Below are 22,356 nucleotides of genomic sequence, written 5' to 3' on the forward strand. Positions count from 1 at the left end.
ACGAGATAAGAACGGTTCTGAAGCTTTTTGATCAAATTCTTAGCTGACGATGACAGTCCATCATCGTTTTGAGAAATGTCGTGGTATAATTGTGGATTTGCTTACTCTCCTCACGAATCAATTACCGGAAGAAAACCGAGCGAGGTGGCGCAGTGGTTAGCACACTGGACTCGCATTCGGGAGGACGACGGTTCAGTCCCGTCTCCAGCCATCCTGAGGATGGTTCCTTTGAAAGGGCACGGCCGATTTCCTTCCCAATTCTTCCCTAACCCGAGCTTGCGCTCCGTCTCTAATGACCTCGTTGTCGACGGGACGTTAAACACTAACCACCACCACCACCACCGGAAGAAATTTGTTGCCCTACAAATAGGGTTTCATCACATCAGGTACAATAAGTAATAAGCATTACCTCGGTTTATTTGTAGTGCAAGTGACGTAAAAATTGAAAAAAAAAAGAAGTCTTCCCATATGGACGGCAGTACCACGACCTTCGGATTACCGTTGTGTACACTTTCGGCTGTGCCAAATTCTGCCTCGAAGTTAAACTAACGTAAGTGGTTCATGCGTCCTCCGATTCGCGCCAAAAATGCTATTTTTTTTCTAAATATGGTCTCGAACCCTCACTTCTATCACTTTAATTTCTGACCAAGGCCCGCGTGTACCATAAATCTGGACGAAATCGGTGATGGCTAGGCGCAAATCGGTGATGGCTAGGCGCAGTCCCCTTTAAAGAGAACCGCCGTTGCCGAGCGCGGAAGCAGCCGCTGCGCCTAGGTAGGCATGCAGCCCGGCGACGCCGCTGGGCGTTGTGGGTCGGCAGCGGCGCGCCGCGCCGGCTCTTGGGCGGCGTCCCATTCAGAGGCGGGCCATTCACAAGTGCGCGTCCAGGGCGGCCGCCATCGATCCGATCAGATCCTGTCCGGGCAGCGGTCCGCTACAGGACGGCCCGTGGCCACGCATTCATCCCCAGACGCCCGCAGCGCAGGGCACTGTCCAAGTCTTAAATTGAATGGAAATACGGGCTGTCCCATTCAAACCTCCCTGATTTGGAAAACCCACAGTCTATTCGACAATGAAAAATGCACCACATTGTAGAGCAATCAAAGAATTTACACTACTGGCCATTAAAATTGCTACACCAAAAAGGAATGCACATGATAAACGGGTATTCATTGGACAAATATACAGGGTGGCGCAGGGGAACGGGAAATTTTGAACGTTACAGTTGGCAGCACTGTAGCGCCGGCATATGTTCGAAACTTTGCACAATTGATGTGAACGCAATGCCATTTAGTAATCATAGAGAATTGGACTGGTGCGGAACGTGCAGTAGCTGTGAGAGCGTTTTACAAAAATGGTGATAGTGCGACTGCCGCGCAGAGAACATTTCGACAGCGTTACCAGCTTGGACGTCATGGACGTGTCCCATCTGCGCATGCGATTACAACGTGGGTGCGCAATTTTGAAGAAACAGGATCTGCCTTGAAAAAGAAACCTTCAGGTGGCATTCCAACGGTACGTACCCCAGAGAACATTGCAGCTGATAGAGCTGCAATCGAGAGAAGTCCTCGCCGCTCCGTTTTACAGTATGCATCTTCGCAAGGGATTAAGCGACGAAGCTTACAAAGAATACTGCTCGAATTAGACTTCCATCCCTATCAGCGTCACGTATGGAGTTTAGTAGCCAGATATTGGCTAAAATCAACGAGGACGCGAATTTCCTTGGTAACTTATGGATATCAGACGAAGCCCATTTCCACCTGAACGGATTCGTGAACACACAGAATTTTCGTTATTGGGCACAGGACAATCCTTGTGAGTTTCACCAGCGACCAATACATGGCGCCAAGGTCACAATATGGTGTTCTGTATCATGTCATGGTGTAATCGGCCCTTAATTTTTTGAACGTGAGGATGGTAGTGCAGTGACAGTAAGATCCGCTCGATATGTTGAAATGCTTCAAACGTTCTTTACACCGAGACTGTACGAGCTTAATCTTAACGTCGAAAACATGTGGTTTCAACAGGACGGAGCCACGTCACACACTGCTCGACAATCGATGGCAGTAGTTCGTCAATTGTTTGGAAGACGCATTATTTCACGTAACGGTGACATTGCACGGCCTGCGAGATCCCCTGATCTTAGTGTGTGCGACTTCTTCCTGTGGGGATATCTTAAAGGCAAGGTGTACCGTACACGTCCTGCAACAATCCATGAACTGAAGGAGAACATTGAAAACGAAATCACTGCCATTCCCCAAGATTTGCATTCCAGAGTTTTCATAACAGCCCGTTAGAGAGTGAATGCCGAATGGGAGCACATCTTTCCGATGTCATCTTTAAAAAGTAAAGACACACTTTTGGACATTTTCATTGTAAAGACATACTGAATAATGGCATACTGAATACATTCACTTTCGTTAATAAATTACTAGTTTTATGAATTTATTCATGGAAATGACGTTATTTCGAAATTTCCCGTTTCCCTGCGCCACCCTGCATTATACTAGAACTCACATGTGATTACATTTTCACGCAGTTTGGGTGCATAGATCCTGAGAAATCAGTATCCAGAACAACCACCCCTGGCCGTAATAACGGCCTTGATAAGCCTGGGCATTGAGTCAAACAGAGCTAGGATGGCGTGTACAGGTACAGCTGCCCATGCAGCTTCAACAAGACACCACAGTTCATCAAGAGTAGTGACTGGCGTATTGTGACGAGCCAGTTGCTCGGCCACGATTGACCAGACGTTTTCAGTTGGTGAGAGATCTGGAGAATGTGCTGGCCAGGCTAGCAGTCGAACATTTTCTGTATCCAGAAAGGCCCGTACAGGACCTGCAACATGCGGTCGTGCATTATCCTGCTGAAATGTAGGGTTTCGCAGGGATCGAACGAAGGGTGGAGCCACGGATCGTAACACATCTGAAATGTAACGTCCAACGTTCAAACTGCCGTCAATGCTAACAATAGGTGACAGAGACGTGTAACCAATGGCACCCCATACCATCACGCCGGGTGATACGCCAGTATGGCGATGATGAATACACGCTTCCAATGTGCGTTCACCGCGATGTCGCCAAACACGGATGCGACCATCGTGATGCTGTAAACAGAACCTGGATTCATCCGAAGAAATGACGTTTCGCCATTCGTGCACCCAGGTTCGTCGTTGAGTACACTATCGCAAGCGCTCCTGTCTGTGATGCAGCGTCAAGGGTAACCGCAGCCATGGTGTCAGAGCTGGTTGTCCATGCTGCTGCAAACGTTGTCGAACTGTTCGTTGTCTTGCAAACGTCCCCATCCGTTGACTCAGGGATCGAGACGTGGCTGCGCGATCCGTTACAGCCATGCGGATAAGATGTCTGTCATCTCGACTGCTAGTGATACGAGGCCGTTGGTATCCAGCACGGCGTTCCGTATTACCCTCCTGAACCCACCGATTCCATATTCTGCTAACACTCATTGGATCTCGACCAACGCGAGCAGCACTTCTGACACAGGAATATAAATTCTTTGAGATGCTCTACAATGTGGTGCATTTTTCACTGCGTATGTACTGTGGGTTTTCTCTCCTGGGTCCTTGAAAACTGGGAGGTTTGAGTTGGACACCCTGTACTGATAACTGCCACCAACCACTTATCAAATACAGTATTTCTTTATTTCCATTAACGGCACTGCCTGCAAAAAAGTGAAGACCTAAAAAGGGAATGAGGAAAAGAAACGAAACGTCATTGGTTACGTGATATTCCATAATTTTTCGGGAGTGCATCTGGGATATTATTAACTCTTATGCTTGTATTTCGTCTGGCAACCTTTCAAACTTTCTCAAGGTCAGCCGCTTGCAAGCCAAATTATCAGCCGTCTGGCGCGGATGCATGCACTGATTCGGTTCGGAAGGTTCGCATGAAGCCGTTGTACCCTCGCCTGAGCCAAGTTGGCCCACAGTATTGCTGTAACTGGTCTTTGATATTGTGAATACGGCCGCTGTAAGGGAGCCGACGTCCGAGCTAGCCCCGCATAGGGGACAGATCTGGGCCCTTGCTGGCCACGGGAGCACCTCAACATCGTGCCATGCGTGAACGAGTGCTGCCCTGTTGAAAAGTGACACAACGGTACTGCCGCATGAGAGATAATACACTGAAGAACCAAAGAAACTGGTACACCTGCCTAATGTCGTGGAGGGCCCCCACAAGCACGAAGAAGTGCCTCAACACGACGTGGTATGGACTCGACTAATTTCTGACGTAGTACTGGGAGGAATTGACCCCATGAACTCTGCAGGGCTGTCCATAAATCCGTAAGAGACCGTGAGGGGGGAGGGGGGTGGAGATCTCTTCTGAACAGTACGTTGCAAGGCATCCTAGATATGCTCAATAATGTTCATTTCTGGGGAATTTGGTGGTCAGGGGAAGTGTTTAAACTCAGAAGAGTGTTCCTGGAGCCACTCTGTAGCAATTGTAGACCTATGGGGTGTTGGCCTGATGGAATTTCTCAAGTCCGCCGGAATGAACAGTGGACATGAATGGATGCAGGTGATCAGACAGAAGGCTTACGTAGGTATCACCTCTGCGAATCTTATCTAGACGTATCAGGAGTCCCATATCACGCCAACTGCACACGTCCCACACTACTACAGAGCCTCCACCAGCGTGGACATTCCTCTTCTGACATGCGGGGCATCAGGTTGTTTCCATGCCCGTGCATGTCCATCCGCTCGATGCAATTTGAAACAAGACTCGTCTGACCAGGCAACATGTTTCCAGTCTTCAACAGTCCCATGTCGATGCTGACGGGCCCAGGTGAGGCGTAAAGCTTTGTAACGTGCATTCATCAGAGGTACACGAGTGGGCCTTCGTCTCCGAAGTGGTGACATGAATGGACTACCGTAGCACGCCTCCGGTCAAACGCAAATTCTCAACTTAGACCATTCACAATAAATGTTGTGCCCCCTTTCATTAGCCTCATTACTTGTGGCATCTCGCCGATTCCCGTAGAAGTTGGAGCTTGGTGTGCATCTGCACTGAAGGGATCATTGGCTGTCTTCGCGTTAATTCTACATGTGCAGTGTCCGTTCTTTCGTATGATTAAAGCAGAGAGTGCTAGTGATTACTGCAGTGCAAATGCAAACCAAAATCGAATCGTTATGAGAATCGGCGAGATGCCACAAGTAATGAGCCTAATGAGCAGGGACAGTACATCAGTAGCGTGTGGCATCAGTTATCAGCTGAGAATTTGGGTCTGACGGAAGGCGTACTGGGGAAGTCTGTGCGGTTGTGGTCACCATTGTGTCATCCAGAGGTTTGAGAATCTGCCTAGGAAGTTTGAGTACCGGTCTCTCATAAATTTTCTAGGTGCCCCATTAATGTAAATCAGTGCCCATTGGCAGCTAATGTCCTTAAATCATTTGCGTCTTGATTCATACTGGCTTCAGGATCAAAATTGTGTCTGTTCTTTTGGACATGTCCAAAAGAACAAATACCACATTTACATAATTAAGTCGAAGACGGCCAGTGATTCCTTCAGTGCAGGTGAACACCAAGCTCCAACTCCCGCGGGAATCGGCACGACATCAATAATATGTGGTATAAGTTGAGAATTTGAGTGTGACGAGAGGCCTGCTAGGGTAGTCTATGTCGTTGCGGTGACCATTGTGTCCTGATGGATAGTGGTCAGCACATCTGCCAGGTAAGCAGGAGACCCGGATTCGAATCCTGTTCAGGCTCAAAATTTCTACTTGCTCCATTGATATAAATCAATGCCCACTGACAGCTAAGATCTTTAGTTCCTTCGTGTCTTGCATCATTTCGACCAACAAATGTTACAATTAAGTGTGTGCTACAATCCTGCCGTAAGAAACGAACTCCAGTATCCAAAATCATGCTTCAAACGTGAATATGAACCCCCCCCCCCCCCTGCATCCCTCTTCTAAAGATGAACCTGAAAAGCCTTGTATACTAGTTAATGGAAATAAGCAAGTATTTCATAAGTGAGTAGCCGCAATTATCATTTTTGTATTCAGCTAATATGCAGTCACGGAGTTCCACAATATCCATAATGGATAAGTTTAATCTGGTTTTTTTTTCAGACATATTTTGCCTTAATTTAGTAAAGCGTCTTCAGTGGCCTGAAATACATATACATTTTCACTTAAATAACACATATTGTGGCAATTATGCTCAGAAGCTACAATCAATTCTGCCCCTAACTATTTTTTTTTAAATGAATGTGTTTTATTGCTTACAGTACGCACTGAACAAGAAAGTGCCAGGACCTGAGATGTTTGTAAATGTTGCATTTAAGTGAAATTGTGTACTTATTTTCGGCCACTGAAGACGCATTAATAAATGAAGCCGATACGAGACTGGAAAAATGTAATTGCATTTATTCAGTTGCAGTTGTTAGAAGAATCTGTTACGTTAAATCTAAGTTAAGATAACAGTCATCAGTTTACTTATGTAGTACAAAGTGAATAATAATGTCAGCCGATAAAAATAACCTCATCAGAGGAGAAACATACAACAAAATCTAATATCTGTATTTATTGTTTCAGTTGCGGACTGAAAAGGAGAAATATGAACAGTGGAAAGACCAGCTGGAGAGGGAGAAGAACGAGGCCTACAGACAGGTAAATAAACACGCAGAAGCTCCTAATTCAGATACCGTATTGCATTCACAGTCTGTCGCACTAGGTTTTACACACGCACACACACACACACACACACACCCTTTCTTAGCCTTGATCCAGTATACACAATTGCAAACAAGTTTTTATTTAAAAATATTAATTATTCACAGGGATATCTACGGCCAAACATCTTGTCTGGCATAGCAGTAATAAACTATTAGGTTGGTGCATAAGTTCATAGCGGTTTTGTTTTGCATGTTATCTTCCGGTTGCTATGGGGTTATTTATCGGTGGTCATTTTTTATTCGTAAGTCACTGTCACTATTTGAGTTTACGTGTTGTCATTTCGTCATTTGGAGATATTGGGTGGAGCTGTGGACGTTAGAAAATGGAATGCTAAGTAGTGAAATAGGAACATATTCTTCTGTTTGAGTTCAATACAGGGCTGACAGCGGCGGACGCATCTAGAAACATTTTCGTCGTGTATGGGGATAATGCCGTTGAACAGAGCACGACAAGAAAATGGTTTTCTCGTTTTGAGGAGGATCGTTTTGACATTAGCGACCACTCCACGTTCAGGGAGACATTCGGGAATTGATGAAGATCGTTGAAACGCATTAATCCGCAATGATACGCATCAGTGTACTAGAGGACTGGCAAATGTGGTGAACTGTGATCATTCCACCATTATGTGACATTTGCATGCGATGGGGAAGATTCAAAAATCGGGTGCATGGATATCGCATGAACAAAGCCAAATTCACAAAAATCAGCAGGTGGCCATAAGTGCATCTCTGCTTGCTCCTCATCAACTGACTCGTAAACAACATTGGCCATTCCTATTCTGTATCGTTAGTGGTGACGAGAAATGATGTCTTTACGCCAGCATGAGGAAAAGAAAGGAATCGTTGAGCCCAGACAAAGCAGCAACACCCCATACAAGGACCTGCGCGCATCCACAAAAGATAATGTTATGCACCTGGCGAAATAGCGACGGTGTGGTGTTTTACGAATTGCTTCCCCGAGGTGTAACCATCACTACTGTCAACAGCTGAGACGTCTTGCAGGCGCAGTCCAAGAACAACGACCAGGAAGACTGTGTGAAGTGATGCCCTCGTTCTGCTAGACTGATAAAAAACACTGTACGGGAAATGGGTTGGGAACCTGATATTGTGCCCTCAGATTTTCACATTTTCCGCTGTATATCGAACAGCCTTCAAGGAATTTCCTTTCCGAATGAAAATGCGCTCCACACATGTCTCGACGAGTCCTTCACCTCAAAACCACGTGTTGTCTATAGTTGCAGACTCCAAAAGTTACCCCAGCGTTGGTAGACGGTTGTAAATAGTGAAAGACAGTATATTATTGATGACTAAATTCTTTGTTATGTGTCTCTATTGTGTTTATTAAACTTAAGGAAAAAACGCTATGAACTTCTGCACCAACATTCGCCGTGAATCAGTCTATCAATTAGTGGAAACCGTTTAAAAATCCCCACAGCAGTTCCTGAGACTAGACTTCAGACACATACAGAAAATCGCGGCGGAGGACTTTAATTTATATGAATAGATGATAGTCCAACCAGTCAGTTATATTTACATTCGATAATGTTTCAGTGGTTGTGTGTTATGCAGTACACTTGAGATACTGATAAAGACGATGATAGTATGTGTACGGATGCAATACCAAATTTTACTAGATACCTATATAGAGTGCTCTTAATGTGGTTCTATTTCGATTAATAAAGTGAAAGTCCTATTTCTTTGGCGGTATTATCAACATGATTTGCAGGTTAGAACAACAATGTTTATTTGTTAATTTTGTTGATACTGGCGTTAACGCATTATATTTATGGTGACAACTCAGACTATTTTAACGTGTAGTACTTCTTTGTACGTTGTTCACACATACAAGGAGAGGTTCCCAGCGGTGCGATCGACGTTTTGAAACTTATCTGCTCGGTGATGTAAGTAAAGAACTCATGTGTCATTCACTACAGTTATTCTTCCTGCTGAGCCCTCATTTGTGAGCAAAAAATGTGACGAAAAAAAATTCGGAATTCTGTGCGATATTCAAGAGCGTTTAAAAAGTTGGCAGTAAATAGTCTGGTTGCGTGGTGTAATGGATAGGATAACAGCTTTGCATGCAGGAAGTTGTGGGCTCGAATTTCGTCAGTTGTAGTAGGTTTTTTTTATTTTCAAATCGTTATCGGAATGACTTTAATTATCATTTTTTGCAGTGAACACACAGTGCGTAGTGGGGCGATCACACTGTTATAGAAATAATTCAAAAGCCAAGATCGCTTAAATACTGTTTACTGGATAACAGGTTTCAACACTCTAAAGGTGCCATCATCGGATCTGTGAAGATGTAACATGACAGGTTTGAGGGAGGGCTTACACGAGTTACACTATATACATTACTATTAGTACAGTACCACATACCTGAATGTAGATTAACATTTGTAAACCATTTGGATATAACGATACATGAGGGAGACCAGCTGATATAAAATCATTGTCACAAAAAATAAAAAACAACTGCTCTCATGGTCATTCTTTTCCATAAGATATGTAAAACCGCAGCCACAACATAAAACTATTTGGTACATGACCGCTGCACGACTAACGGTCGGCATCGCACCGCCCTATTCCGCGCAGGTATACCTGTTGCGATTCTAATGGTTCGCAACCGGCCACTAGATAGCGCTGTCCAAGCAATGTGCACACAGTCCCACGGTATAACCACTCATTACTACTACGAGGGCAGTTCAATAAGTAATGCAACACATTTTTTTTCTGAAACAGGGGTTGTTTTATTCAGCATTGAAATACACCAGGTTATTCCCCAATCTTTTAGCTACACAACACTATTTTTCAACGTAATCTCCATTCAATGCTACGGCCTTACGCCACCTTGAAATGAGGGTCTGTATGCCTGCACGGTACCATTCCACTGGTAGATGTCGGAGCCAACGTCGTACTGCATCAATAACTTCTTCATCATCCGCGTAGTGCGTCCCACGGATTGCGTCCTTCATTGGGCCAAACATATGGAAATCCGACGGTGCGAGATCGGGGCTGTAGGGTGCATGAGGAAGAACAGTCCACTGAAGTTTTGTGAGCTCCTCTCGGGTGCGAAGACTTGTGTGAGGTCTTGCGTTGTCATGAAGAAGGAGAAGCTCGTTCTGATTTTTGTGCCTACGAACACGCTGAAGTCGTTTCTTCAATTTCTGAAGAGTAGCACAATACACTTCAGAGTTGATCGTTTGATCATGGGGAAGGACATCGAACAGAATAACCCCTTCAGCGTCCCAGAAGACTGTAACCATGAGTTTACCGGCTGAGGGTATGGCTTTAAACTTTTTCTTGGTAGGGGAGTGGGTGCGGCGCCACTCCATTGATTGCCGTTTTGTTTCAGGTTCGAAGTGATGAACCCATGTTTCATCGCCTGTAACAATCTTTGACAAGAAATTGTCACCCTCAGCCACATGACGAGCAAGCAATTCCGCACAGATGGTTCTCCTTTGCTCTTTATGGTGTTCGGTTAGACAACGAGGGACCCAGCGGGAACAAACCTTTGAATATCCCAACTGGTGAACAACTGTGACAGCACTACCAACAGAGATGTCAAGTTGAGCACTGAGTTGTTTGATGGTGATCCGTCGATCATCTCGAACGAGTGTGTTCGCACGCTCCGCCATTGCAGGAGTCACAGCTGTGCACGGCCGGCCCGCACGCGGGAGATCAGACAGTCTTGCTTGACCTTGCGGCGATGATGACACACGCTTTGCCCAACGACTCACCGTGCTTTTGTCCACTGCCAGATCACCGTAGACATTCTGCAAGCGCCTATGAATATCTGAGATGCCCTGGTTTACCGCCAAAAGAAACTCGATCACTGCCCGTTGTTTGCAACGCACATCCGTTACAGACGCCATTTTAACAGCTCCGTACAGCGCTGCCACCTGTCGGAAGTCAATGAAACTATACGAGACGAAGCGGGAATGTTTGAAAATATTCCACAAGAAATTTCCGGTTTTTTCAACCAAAATTGGCCGAGAAAAAAAAATGTGTTGCATTACTTATTGAACTGCCCTCGTACAATACAACTTTACTGTTACTGCTAATCGAATACCCATGCAAAGAACACTTTCGCATACACTTACTGTACATACTATACATACTATAAAGTACGTCAATTACAGAGTAAAAACGTCTGAAGCAAAAGCATTATCCGTATTAGCGCCATACAAAACTACGTATTATAATTTACCCATATTGTTATATGGAAGTCAGGAATATACACATAGTAAGCTGTTCATAACACGACTTTGATACAATGTGACGAGTGATTAAAACCTGTATGCTGGGCTTTACCTGTCTGGGCACTACGGTCTTAGGTATTGTAAGCTCCAAAACAGTACTAACTTGCTATAAAAGGCTCTCACCAAATGGACCGACTATGAATACTTGCATAGGCATGTGAAAGTAAGGAATGCCAGCTCAGAAACAAACCGATGGGGCACGGGGACTTGGGGGGGGGGGGGGGGGGGGGGACAGACATACGTACCAAGATGCACAGCCACTCCACGTGCGCTCCCATCGGCATGGCACTCGTTCCGTCCATTCAACTCACCGAATGGGGAGTAATGGAAAACCATATTACTACGATACCAAGAAAACACCCGTTCTGTCTGGCCATACACAGATGTATCTGCGGAATATAGAAACGTGACGAAGACACATTTGGTGGGCAGTGGTAATGATCAAGCAAAGATTTACTGGCGGGGCTGACGAACTACACGTCAAGCATCATAACAATCATTTACCTTAACATGGCAGGCCACGCCCTGCAAAAAACGTGGCCGATAAATGACATTAGCAGTATTCTATAGGTAGTTTTCCGAGCATAATAGATACGCAACACCCTTCTTAGTGTGTGAATAGGCCGCCCAGTATCTCTAGAGCACCGCATCAAAAATGTCAAAGAAATTATGGTCTGCCGATTATAATTGGTCGTTCAACAACTTGCTTGGAAACCTCTGTTTTTGTAAATTTCGATGTTTTCCAAAACGTTGAGTTTGCTTCCTTTAGGTGCTTTATGCAAGATTTTCATACTTTGTTGCATATCAGTAATTTTATGGTTCGAGCCCCGCAGATGGTCACCCAAAGCGGACTTATAGTGGGCACTCGTGTGCTCACGAAAACGCGTAAAAAACGATCTCCCTGTTTGCCCCATGTGTATATTCCTGACTTCCATATAACAATAAGGGTAAATTATAATACGTAGTTTTGTATGGCGCTAATACGGATAATGCTTTTGCTTCAGATGTTTTTACTCTGTAATTGACGTACTTTATAGTATATGTAGTATGTATAGTAAGTGTATGCGCAAGTGTTCTTTGCATGGGTATTCGATTAGCAGACACCCACCACATTGTAATCTGTATACCCCAGTGTTTCTAAATGTATCAGTGCTGTCTTCAATCGTATGCCTACGTTTCGAACGCAAACTATTTTTCGTGCTAAATGCCAGGCCCACGCCGGACTTACGAAACTATCGGTCTATTTTGTCAGAAACCGGCCCCTTGATATGTCATTGGAGCATACTTTTTACCCCTGCTATTGTTAGATGGCCTTTCCTTCTTATCCTTGCTTTTTTTAAAATTTTCGTATACCATCGCCGCATCATAACCATTGCTACCGGCTATATACTTGAGGGCATGCCTAACGCTGCTCCGTTGCAAAGGCAGCTTTTTTTGCGCCGGCGTATCATTGAGTAAAAATAGGACTTTTTATAGTTAGATGGATGGTTAGATTGCGCATGAATAAGATCTGTAGCTACTGGTTTCCTGTAAACGCCAAATGTATGACGGCCGGCTGCTTTAGTAATAGTGTGGTCTAAGTAGTTAATACTATAATTACTTTCAACTTCTACTGTAAATATGATCTGCTTATGCATAGCATTCAGCGCATTTAAATAATCATTGACGTCTTTTCTATCACCTGTCACGTGGGCTTTAATGTCATCTACATATCTCTTATAATAAACCGTTTTCTCTCTTAGCGCTATATTATCCCTAAATAACTTACTTTCAAGGCTGTTTATAAATATATCGGCCAGTGTACTAGCTACGCAATTGCCTATTGCTAAGCCGTTACGCTGACTGTAACACTTGTTAATAAACTGAAAGCAGTTAAATGAAAGTGACGTTTCTAGTAGTTCGACAAATTCCACAAGTTCGGCCTGGTTCAGCTTTCAAATTATTCTTTACCACTTCAAGACATTCTGTAACTGGAATGTTAGTATATAAATTTTTTTATATCAAAAGATACCAGACGTGTGGCCTCTAGTACTGCTACATCCTTAAGGAAACTTGCCAACTCAAAACTCTTCTTTAAACTGTACGGGGTTTCAAACACGTGTAGTTCTTTCAACATACTATTAAGATATTTGTTCAACTAGGCATTAGGAGCTCGCCTTCCATCCACGATCGGCCTAATGCTTTTTTTCTACTTTGTGGGTCTTAACCTGTGCCCTAAGCTTAGGTAATTCGACCGACATCATTTTTAAATCGTGCCTAGTTTTATCACCCAGCAAAAAATGCGACCGATCTCTTGCTTTCCTGACTTCTGTATTAAACTTAATTGGATTCTTAGTCATTTGCGTGATGTTGTTTTCGCGAAAAAATTGCTCTGTTTTGGAAACATAGTCAAGCTTCCCGAATGATGACTGTGGCCTTAGACTTACCTGCAGGGACGGCAATACCGCGATTTTCTATCAATTTTTGATTTACACAATTTAATGTATCACTTTCTTTACTTACTTGAGTCCGGAATTTCGTACTATCTTCCAATATCTTAGCTACCATGGTAGCTGTGGCCTTTACTTCATTCTCTTTTAAACGTGCTACTTGTAACGCAATTTTCGTTTCAGCAACGACTTCGCTAACTTGCTTAGAGCTACAGTTTTGCGGAATACTGTATTGCAAACCTTTGCTACGCAACTCCTCTTCTTGTTGACTAAGAACGATATATGTTAAATTCACTACTCGTTCTGCAAATTTTACGTTAGGTATTGGAACTGTTTTCGAATACCGAGCGAGGTGGCGCAGTGGTTAGCACACTGGACTCGCATTCGGGAGGACGACGGTTCAATCCCGTCTCCGGCCATCCTGATTTAGGTTTTCCGTGATTTCCCTAAATCGTTTCCGGCAAATGCCGGGATGGTTCCTTTGAAAGGGCACGGCCGATTTCCTTCCCAATCCTTCCCTAACCCGAGCTTGCGCTCCGTCTCTAATGACCTCGTTGTCGACGGGACGTTAAACACTAACCACCACCACATGTTTTCGAATGATATGAAGCTTTTATCTGTAAGTTCCCTAAATTTCTTGTCGTGAATAGCTTGCACACGCAACTTCATATTGTTTACCTTATCTTGAGACCACTTAACGACTTACAACATAATTTCGAACTGAAAGGAAAGGTTTATGACTTACTAAATTTTCTTTGTTCATGTGATAAACCTGCAGCATCTCGCAGGAAGTTCTAATTTATTAATTATTCGCTACTAACGCTGTATGCAACGTATTTTGCGGACAGTAGCCAGAGATACCACCGAATGCACGTGCAAAATTATTTTATTTTACGACACACACTACAGGAAATATGGCGCCGTAGACATTGAGAGTATGGAAAATTAGCTTTTGTTCGAAACTGGGCACAAATTACCCACGCTATTGTCATCCAGTGGTCGATAACGAAAGCACTAAGCGACTGCCAACAAACTTTAAACGTAGTTTCAAACCCTTTCCAAACTTTTTCTCGCCTGTATACTTTACATAAAATATTTAGCACACAAATCATTTGTAACGTAATCAGGCGTTTGAAGCTGTTTTGTGTACGGAAGCTTGATTCTTTAAAGAATTCAAGAGGGTGGCGGAGTTATTGGTATCGTTTGGTCTATTGAAAGTGAATTACGTGATCCAACTTCAGTAGATGACTATTCAGGCTAGGCGCAAGCCCGTCTTCAGAGTACAGATAGGGATGAAGTACTTGTTTTGCAAATCAAACTGCCTTTTCCTGCTGCTAGTTACTTTATTTATCCCATACGCATTTCGCCTTCCCCTGTTCTAAGGCGTCATCGGTGGTATCTATAACGATACAGTTTTGTTAGTTATAAATTATCAAACAATTCACTTCGCGATTTTTTGTAACTTTTTTACAAAAAATCGCGAAGTGAACTGTTTGATATTTATAACTAACAACACTGTATCGTTACAGATTGCACCGATGATGCCTTCGAAGAGGAGAAGGCGAAACGCGTATGGGATAAATAAAGTAACTAGCAGCAGGAAAAGGCAGTTTGATTTGCAAAACAAGTATACTGAGAGATACTGGCAGAAGTAAAGCTGTGAGGACCAGGCGTGAGTCGTGCTTCGGTAGCTCAGATGGTAGAGCACTTGCCCGCGAAAGGCAAAGGTCCCGAGTTCGAGTCTCGGTCGGGCACACAGTTTTAATCTGCCAGGAAGTTTCATGTCAGCGCACACTCCGCTGCAGAGTGAAAATCTCATTCAAGTATTTATATGCTCGCTGCGGAGGATGGCCACACAAACTTGTTAGGGATGAAGTAGTTTGCAAAGTTTTAATATTCTCATGTGCGGATAAAAATACTTGCAGATACGGATAAGGGGGTAACAGATGACGTTTTTCTTATCTGTCCCCCCCTCTTCACAGTTCTCGTTGCTGTTGATAATCTATAACTAACCAAACTGTGATAAACAATTCGCCGAGTGAATTACGTGCTGCGTTATCTTTTGGGGAGAACCTTTGTTAACGTGGGTCCCTGTTAGTGTTGAGAACGAATGGCGGTGCAGCTGAAGAGGGTGTGTGTGGTGTTGCAGCTGAAGCGGCAGGCGATGGAGTCGGAGGCGACGCGGCGCGGGCTGGAGCGCGCGCGCCAGGAGGTGGTGCGGCAGGTGACGGCCATCGCCGCCGAGAAGGACAGCCTCGAGAGGGAGGTGCGTCTAGCCGCCGCTGCGACTGCTCCCAACAGCCAGGCCCAAGCGCTGGGCTCGCCAGTACGTCACGCCACCAGTGCACGGACACCTTGCACGTCCAACCGCTTCCCCTGCCCAGACCCGTATGCGTCCCTTCTCCTCCTTCCACCCCGACTGTCTGCATCTCTGTCGCTGCTTTCCCCTGTGGTCTCCGGTCCGTGTGTGATGTTCTTAAAGTTGGAAACGTTTTCTGTACACAGCCGTTTTTAATTGTCCTGTCTCCCATCTTCTGTAGCATCTGTGACGCAAACTTTCGTCTGTTTATGTGCCATTAGTCGCAAGAAATACAGGGTTTGGACAAAAATATGGAAACACCGTGGGAAATGCACGCTCGAACGTAAATGCCGGCACTAGCCGAAACTGCAGGTTGCGTCGTGGCGACTGACCGCGAGCAGCTCCCGAGCGGTGTTCTCAGTACGTTGCGAGTATCGGTCTCGGGCCGAACGGTTTTCTGTGTCGTCGTGAGTAGATTGTGTCTGATCTGAGTAAATTCGAAAGTGCAAAAATTGTTCGTGCTTGTACAGTGGGTGCTTCTTAACCGAGGTAGCCAAAGTGTTTTGTGTTTAGGGAGGTACCAGATTGAAAGCTTATACCGCATACGGGGAAGCTGGAAACGTACCGTCCAGTAAGTCACAATGTGGACGAAATTGTGCGTTGAATGACCGTGACAGACGGTTGTTGCAGAGGATTGTGATGAAAAATAAGGGGACGACAGCTGCAAAAGTCCCTGCGGAACTGAATGTCACACTCGCAAACTCTGTCAGCACCACAAGGTGAAGGGCGCTCCGGAAGCTGGGAATTGCAGGGCGAGCCGGGATTAGAAAACCACACGTTAGTGGTGCAAATACCCCTAACTGGAAAACATCATTTGGCAGGACGTGTTTCCAACTTACGGCCGAGTTTACGTCCCGAGACTGAAACGTGGCAGTCATTTGGTGTCGATTTGGGCAGATGTATCGTGCTATTCCTCGGACCCTGCGGGTACTCTGCAACATCGCATTACTTCCGAGGGTTATGTGACCGTTTTGGCTGATCGGGTCCAGTCCGTGGTATAGTGATTGTTTACCAGTGACGATACTGTGTTCCGAGGCAACAGAGGCGCTGTTCACACAGTTCACATCATCCGGGACTGGTTTTGTGAGTATGGGAACAAACTGTTTCATCTCCATTGGCCACCACAGTCACCTACTGTGGAAGCGAGAGTGCGTGACCACTGCCTGAATCCATCATCGTTACCTGAACTTCCTACTCTCTCGCAGGAAGAATGGAACAGATTAACTTGAATACCGTACAGGACTTGTATCCATCCATTCTGAGACGGCTGGAAGGTGTTTTGAATGCCAACAATTGTACTCCACTGTACTATTCATGATAGTGTGTTGTGGTTTTGGTGTTTCTATATTTTATCCAACCCCTGCGTTTTTCCTTGGAAGCTGTTACTGTGTGTTCAAAACTTCTTACTTCCACCTTCCATTGATTTATAGGTTTCATATATCTCCTTGCACAGTCAACATGAGCTCTGTCCATTGTTGCTTTAGGTAGTGCTATAATCTAGGCCTCTAAGGCTATATAATGGACGAAAGCAATTGTAAGGTGATGAGGAGTGCAGCCGACGTGTGCAGAGAGTAGTCCTTGGCTCCTGATGGTCGTGTGATTTGCCAGGTATCTAGAAATGAATGTTGGTGGACAGTGGTCCTCGAAGGGTTTAGGGTAGAGTTTTATTGTGGCACTGCAGCAAAGCAGGCATTACAAGTGTGTGTCCCAACATTGGAGAAGACTGTCTGGCTTTGGTGTTCAAATGTTGGTAGCTCATATGAGCTATAAGGAAAAGCTGTAAGGCAAATTGACTGCCACTCCAAGAGTGCTTGAGTCTTGGGAGGTGAAAAACTATCATTATACCAAATACTTTCATATTGATAATTTTTTACTCTATACTTTCACTCACCTCATTACTTTATGTAAGTTTCATGTAAAATGACCCTAGTAATTATTTATTAAATTTTTATTATTTACCAAAATCTTGGCCATATGACTCAGGTTCAGCACACTCAACAATTGAATGCATAAGCACCAGTGGCCAACAATTGAATGAGTGGTTTTCATGCAAGCAACAAAGTGAGCGTACAAAAACATTTGTGATGCTTCACCAATCTGGGCAAAATTTTGTTTGCAGTTTGTTCACACTGAGTCCCCCTTTTTTCTTGATTCAACTTACTTGTTTATTTTTCTGTTGTTGTTTAAAATAGCTTGAGAGAAAAAATTAATGAGCAGACAAAAAGTCACCTAACAATAGTGGAACTTGACAGTATTTTAATAAACTGGATGATAGTGAAGTGGGGTGTTAAATCTTTTTAACATAATTTAAGCTCTTCGTGACATTCTTCAAACACAAAAAAGCATTTAAGAAAACACTCCATCACAACAGCAAGGTAAAATAATTTGCCTAACAATGTAATAAGAGGGTGAATAGGGTATTACATACGTTTTGGTATAAAGCTTCAAATTTTTAAAAATTGCTGTGTGTAATGAAATAAAATCATTGCTTAGTTTAAGCAATTATTATCTATTTAAAACTTGTGAACTTGACTAACTCTCACTGTTTAGATAGATTTTAAAAACATAGATGGATAGACTGAAGATACTTTTATGAGCACAGTTTTTTTCTCACAATATTACATGTGGGTAAAAAGTATGGTCCTTTCGTCTGACATGGTGTCCCTAGGTGAGATGACACAGTTGTGAAGATATTTGGAAGAAATGAATTTCATATCCCCACCTGATCATCCCATTTAGATTTTTTCACGTACAATTGTACATAAAGTACAGTGCAGAAACGTAAACACTGTAGTAAGACATGACTGTTAACGAACGAGATCTTGACGGCCAGAGGGATGAGGAATGTTTTTAGGGACCAAGCCCCAGTTCCCTCTTGCAGGGCTGGCAGTCGATTTGTGCTTCTACAAAGCCACATCTGACGCATGGTCTTCACAGTCCTGGATAACTTTCTTTACTCATTTCAAAATAAGAAATACAAGGGTGTGCTGAAAAGTAATGCCTCCAAATTTTTGTGTGCAAACCGTTAAAGCTTTTTAAATAAAACAAACTTTATCATCATCCTACACCCGTGCTCTTAATGTCCAGATATTTATTTCTCAACACAGCTGCCCTGGCAATGAACACATTTCTCTCAATGAGAGACCAATTGGTGGATACCATCACTATAGAATGTATGACTTTGTTTACACAGCTGCAACTTCACCTCTGCTTGCGCTGCTCCTTCATTATAAGAATGAAGGCCTTGAATGTGTACGAATGGGACCAGTGCATGAATGTATGGATGACGATGATGATGATCCCAAGGGTTGGACTGTTACACGTGTTGCAGAGTTCATGTGTGCTGTGCCAATGTCATACTGAAGGATGAACTCCATGTGTGGACTAACTCTTCAAATTCATGCTTTCAGTTTTCTGAGGGTCTTGCAGTATCTTACAGAGTTTTTGGTGGTTTCTTTAGGCACAAATTCCAAATGCGCTACACCTTGAACATCCTATAAAACTGGGAGCATGACTTTACCTGCTGATGGCATGATCTTGAACTTTTGTGCCAGTGTTGATATTTTGTGGTGGAACTCCGTTGATGACCCCCTTGTGTTTTGGTTTGAAATAGTGAACCCAGCTTTCATCACCTGTCTCATTGTTGCTATTGAATCAATCGTCCTCATGCTTAAAACGCAAAAGAAATTGTTGACAGGTGTCCAGTCTCTTCTGTTTCAGTTGGGGGCACTTTTCTGCAGTTATAAACTCTATTACAGAACAATGTTTCTCACGCACAAACATAATTAAATTACACACCACCCTGTTACATGCTACAGTTCAGAGCCTTCTACCAGCAGAGGGTTGCAACTTGCATCAGCAAAGCAGGAAAGTAGTTGGATTAATATGCTTGAAATGTAACACCTGAACAAATAACTAAAAATAAAAAATAAAAAAAATTGGTGTTAACGTCACGTCTGACAGACATGTCATCACCAGCACTATCACATGTCCTCACTCTGTGAGACACAGTACAATTTAATCCAGGACATTGGCACTAAGCCTGCTCGTCAAGAACTTTACACCACAATCTCTCCTCCCATTTCTGGCCCAATAATAGCTATGAAAATTTCTTCCACCACCAGGATTTGACCTGGCCACCTTCATGTTGTACACAATTTTGCAACGGTACAAGTGTATGTATGTGGGTTTCATTTGACAGATGGTAATGTTCTACCATATAGCACACCTGAAACATGACGACTTCTTGTGCTTAAAGTGTCCAGCTCACTCTTCGGAGTTAAATCCGGTCGAACATATGTGGGATGTTCTAGGTCAGAGAATGGTCTGGACACCACCAACATAGACTGTTGCTGATATCCAGAATTGCTTGTCTGATAATGGGGAGCATTACCACAAACTATGCTGGATTCCTTATCCACAGTATGGGAACCTCTTTTGCATGCTGCTTTTGTCACACAAGGTCGTCATACTTTTTACAGTAATGACTTTTGTACAGCAGCAGCAGTGAGACGACACATACTGTACATTGCATCGCAGTCCATAGCCAGCTTTCCAGTATACCTTGCTTCTCATCATTCTGTTTGTGTTACATTGTTGGCAGGCCCCACATTAAATGTAACACGCCCCACATTATTGCAGTACCACAGTTACCTTGTGCATATGGACCTGAGTCCAGGCATCTGGATATATGCTTACAAAACATTGAATCCGGAGCAGTGTAAAGTGGAACATCACAGTTACATCAAATAAACCATAAGGTCATTACAGGCACCTAGGTATGTCAAAAGTACTAATCACTGACGAGTGGATGGGGTGTGGATAAGTTTAAGTACTCGAGCTCCCAAGACAAAGCAAGGGGTCAAGGATAGTAGGTGGCGTATAGCAACATATGCCTAGCGAATTCTATGAAATTTTGCTGAGGGACCTTTGGAGAACTCTAGGGCAAGGTCGTCCATGAGCGACTACAGCCAGAGGAGAACATAACCTCTTGCCCAAAGCCTATGAACCCTATGATATGTATTCTGTGGTTAATAAAGCACATATGAGAATAGCAGGATGGCTTTAAAATATACAGGGTGGGGCCTAAAATCTTTGTACAGTTATTGATGTTTATTTTACAGAAACTGTAGAAGTTACAGATTTGTGGTGTGTGACAAATAAAAGGATTAACCATCAAGTTTGTTTGCATATCTTTGTCACAGGTAGAAGCTGATTAGAGAGCACTACAATCACTATTGTAAAATTGCCTCACATATGAAGAAGGTGCAGTGTGTGATATCATGAGACAGAATCTCTAGTTGCTGTGTTGTGAAGTTTTTGAAGATAATATGCAAGAGATTCATCTGATATGAGTATTTTTCCCTGGTACGTGAAGTTTGAACGGACCAGCAATGTGTCGGATATTTCGCGAACAGGGCGGCCTTCAGAGCTGTACAACAGGCATTCTTGCACAACCCTTCCAAACCTACTCAACATACATCTCATGAATTAAGGATTCCTAGAACCACAGTGTGAAAAATTCTGTGTGGCAGATTGCCTCTGCATGTATATAAGGTCCAGCCAGATAAGACACACATTACAACCAGGCGATGAAACTTGGTGAACAGCTTTTCTGACTGATATATCGGCACAAATCGACACCAGCAACAAGTATCTTCAATGAATTTGCTTTTGAGATGAGGCCGCTTTCCACAACACAGTGTGAGGGTATGGGGTTCGAAAAGTTGACTTGTTGCTATTGATCACATTAGGGATTCTCCTAAAATGAATGTTTGTGCTGTTTAATGCATAACAGTCATTGGCCATTTCTTTTTTGTTAAAAAATCTGTAGCAGCTAACATTTATCTGGGTTTGCTGAGCGACTTGCAGCCTGATTTGATTTTGCAACAAATTGTGCACTATCACATTGGGGATTAAATGTTAGAAATTTTCTTGATGAAACATTTCCTGGCAAGTCACAATCCTACTGCCTCACCAGCAAGATCACCAGTTATAACATCTCTGGGTTTCTTTTTGTGTGGCTACTTAAAGTGCAGGATTTACACTATACAAGTACCTAATCTGGATACATTAAGAAGAAGGATAATAGATGCTGCTGCTGGTGTTAAACAAGGAATGTTCCCAAAAGTTGGCATGAAACCAAATATCAATTAGATATTCTTCAAGTAACAGGTGGTGCACATGTTAAGTTTATTGATATTGCAAGAAAAATATGGTGTTTTTTTTTTTTTTCATTTGCCATAAACTGCAAACTTGTAAGTACTGTAGATTTTGTAAAGTATATATTGATATTATGCAAAGACTTTAGGCCCACCCTGTACTTTTGATACTTACTGTAAGATACTCTCTGTTTGAACAGGCCTTGGAAAGGCTCAGTGGTACCGACTGACTGCCATGTCATCCTCGGTCAATAGACTTCACTGGATGCCGACATCGAGGACCATGTGGTCAGCACACCACTCTTCCAGCAGTTGTCAGTTTTTGTGATCGGAGCCGCTACTTCTCAGTCAAGTAGCTCCTCAGTTGGCCTCACAAGGGCTGAGTGCACCCTGCTTGCCAACAATGCGCAGCAGTCCCAGTCTGTCACCCATCCAAGCCCAACAGTGTTTTA

The 22,356-nt window shown here is 43.6% G+C and overlaps 1 protein-coding gene across 1 annotated transcript in view; it reads left to right on the top strand.

Moving 5' to 3' along the window:
- Positions 1-22,356, top strand: part of LOC126259306 (uncharacterized) — a 778,502-nt gene that overhangs the window by 728,981 nt on the left and 27,165 nt on the right. The window contains exons 6-7 of the mRNA XM_049955978.1: positions 6,554-6,628; positions 15,534-15,710. Of these exons, the coding sequence (XP_049811935.1) occupies positions 6,554-6,628; positions 15,534-15,710 (252 nt within the window). The remainder of the gene's footprint in view (positions 1-6,553; positions 6,629-15,533; positions 15,711-22,356) is intronic.

The sequence above is a fragment of the Schistocerca nitens genome, chromosome 5 (genome assembly GCF_023898315.1).
Source record: "Schistocerca nitens isolate TAMUIC-IGC-003100 chromosome 5, iqSchNite1.1, whole genome shotgun sequence".
Lineage (NCBI taxonomy): Eukaryota > Metazoa > Arthropoda > Insecta > Orthoptera > Acrididae > Schistocerca > Schistocerca nitens.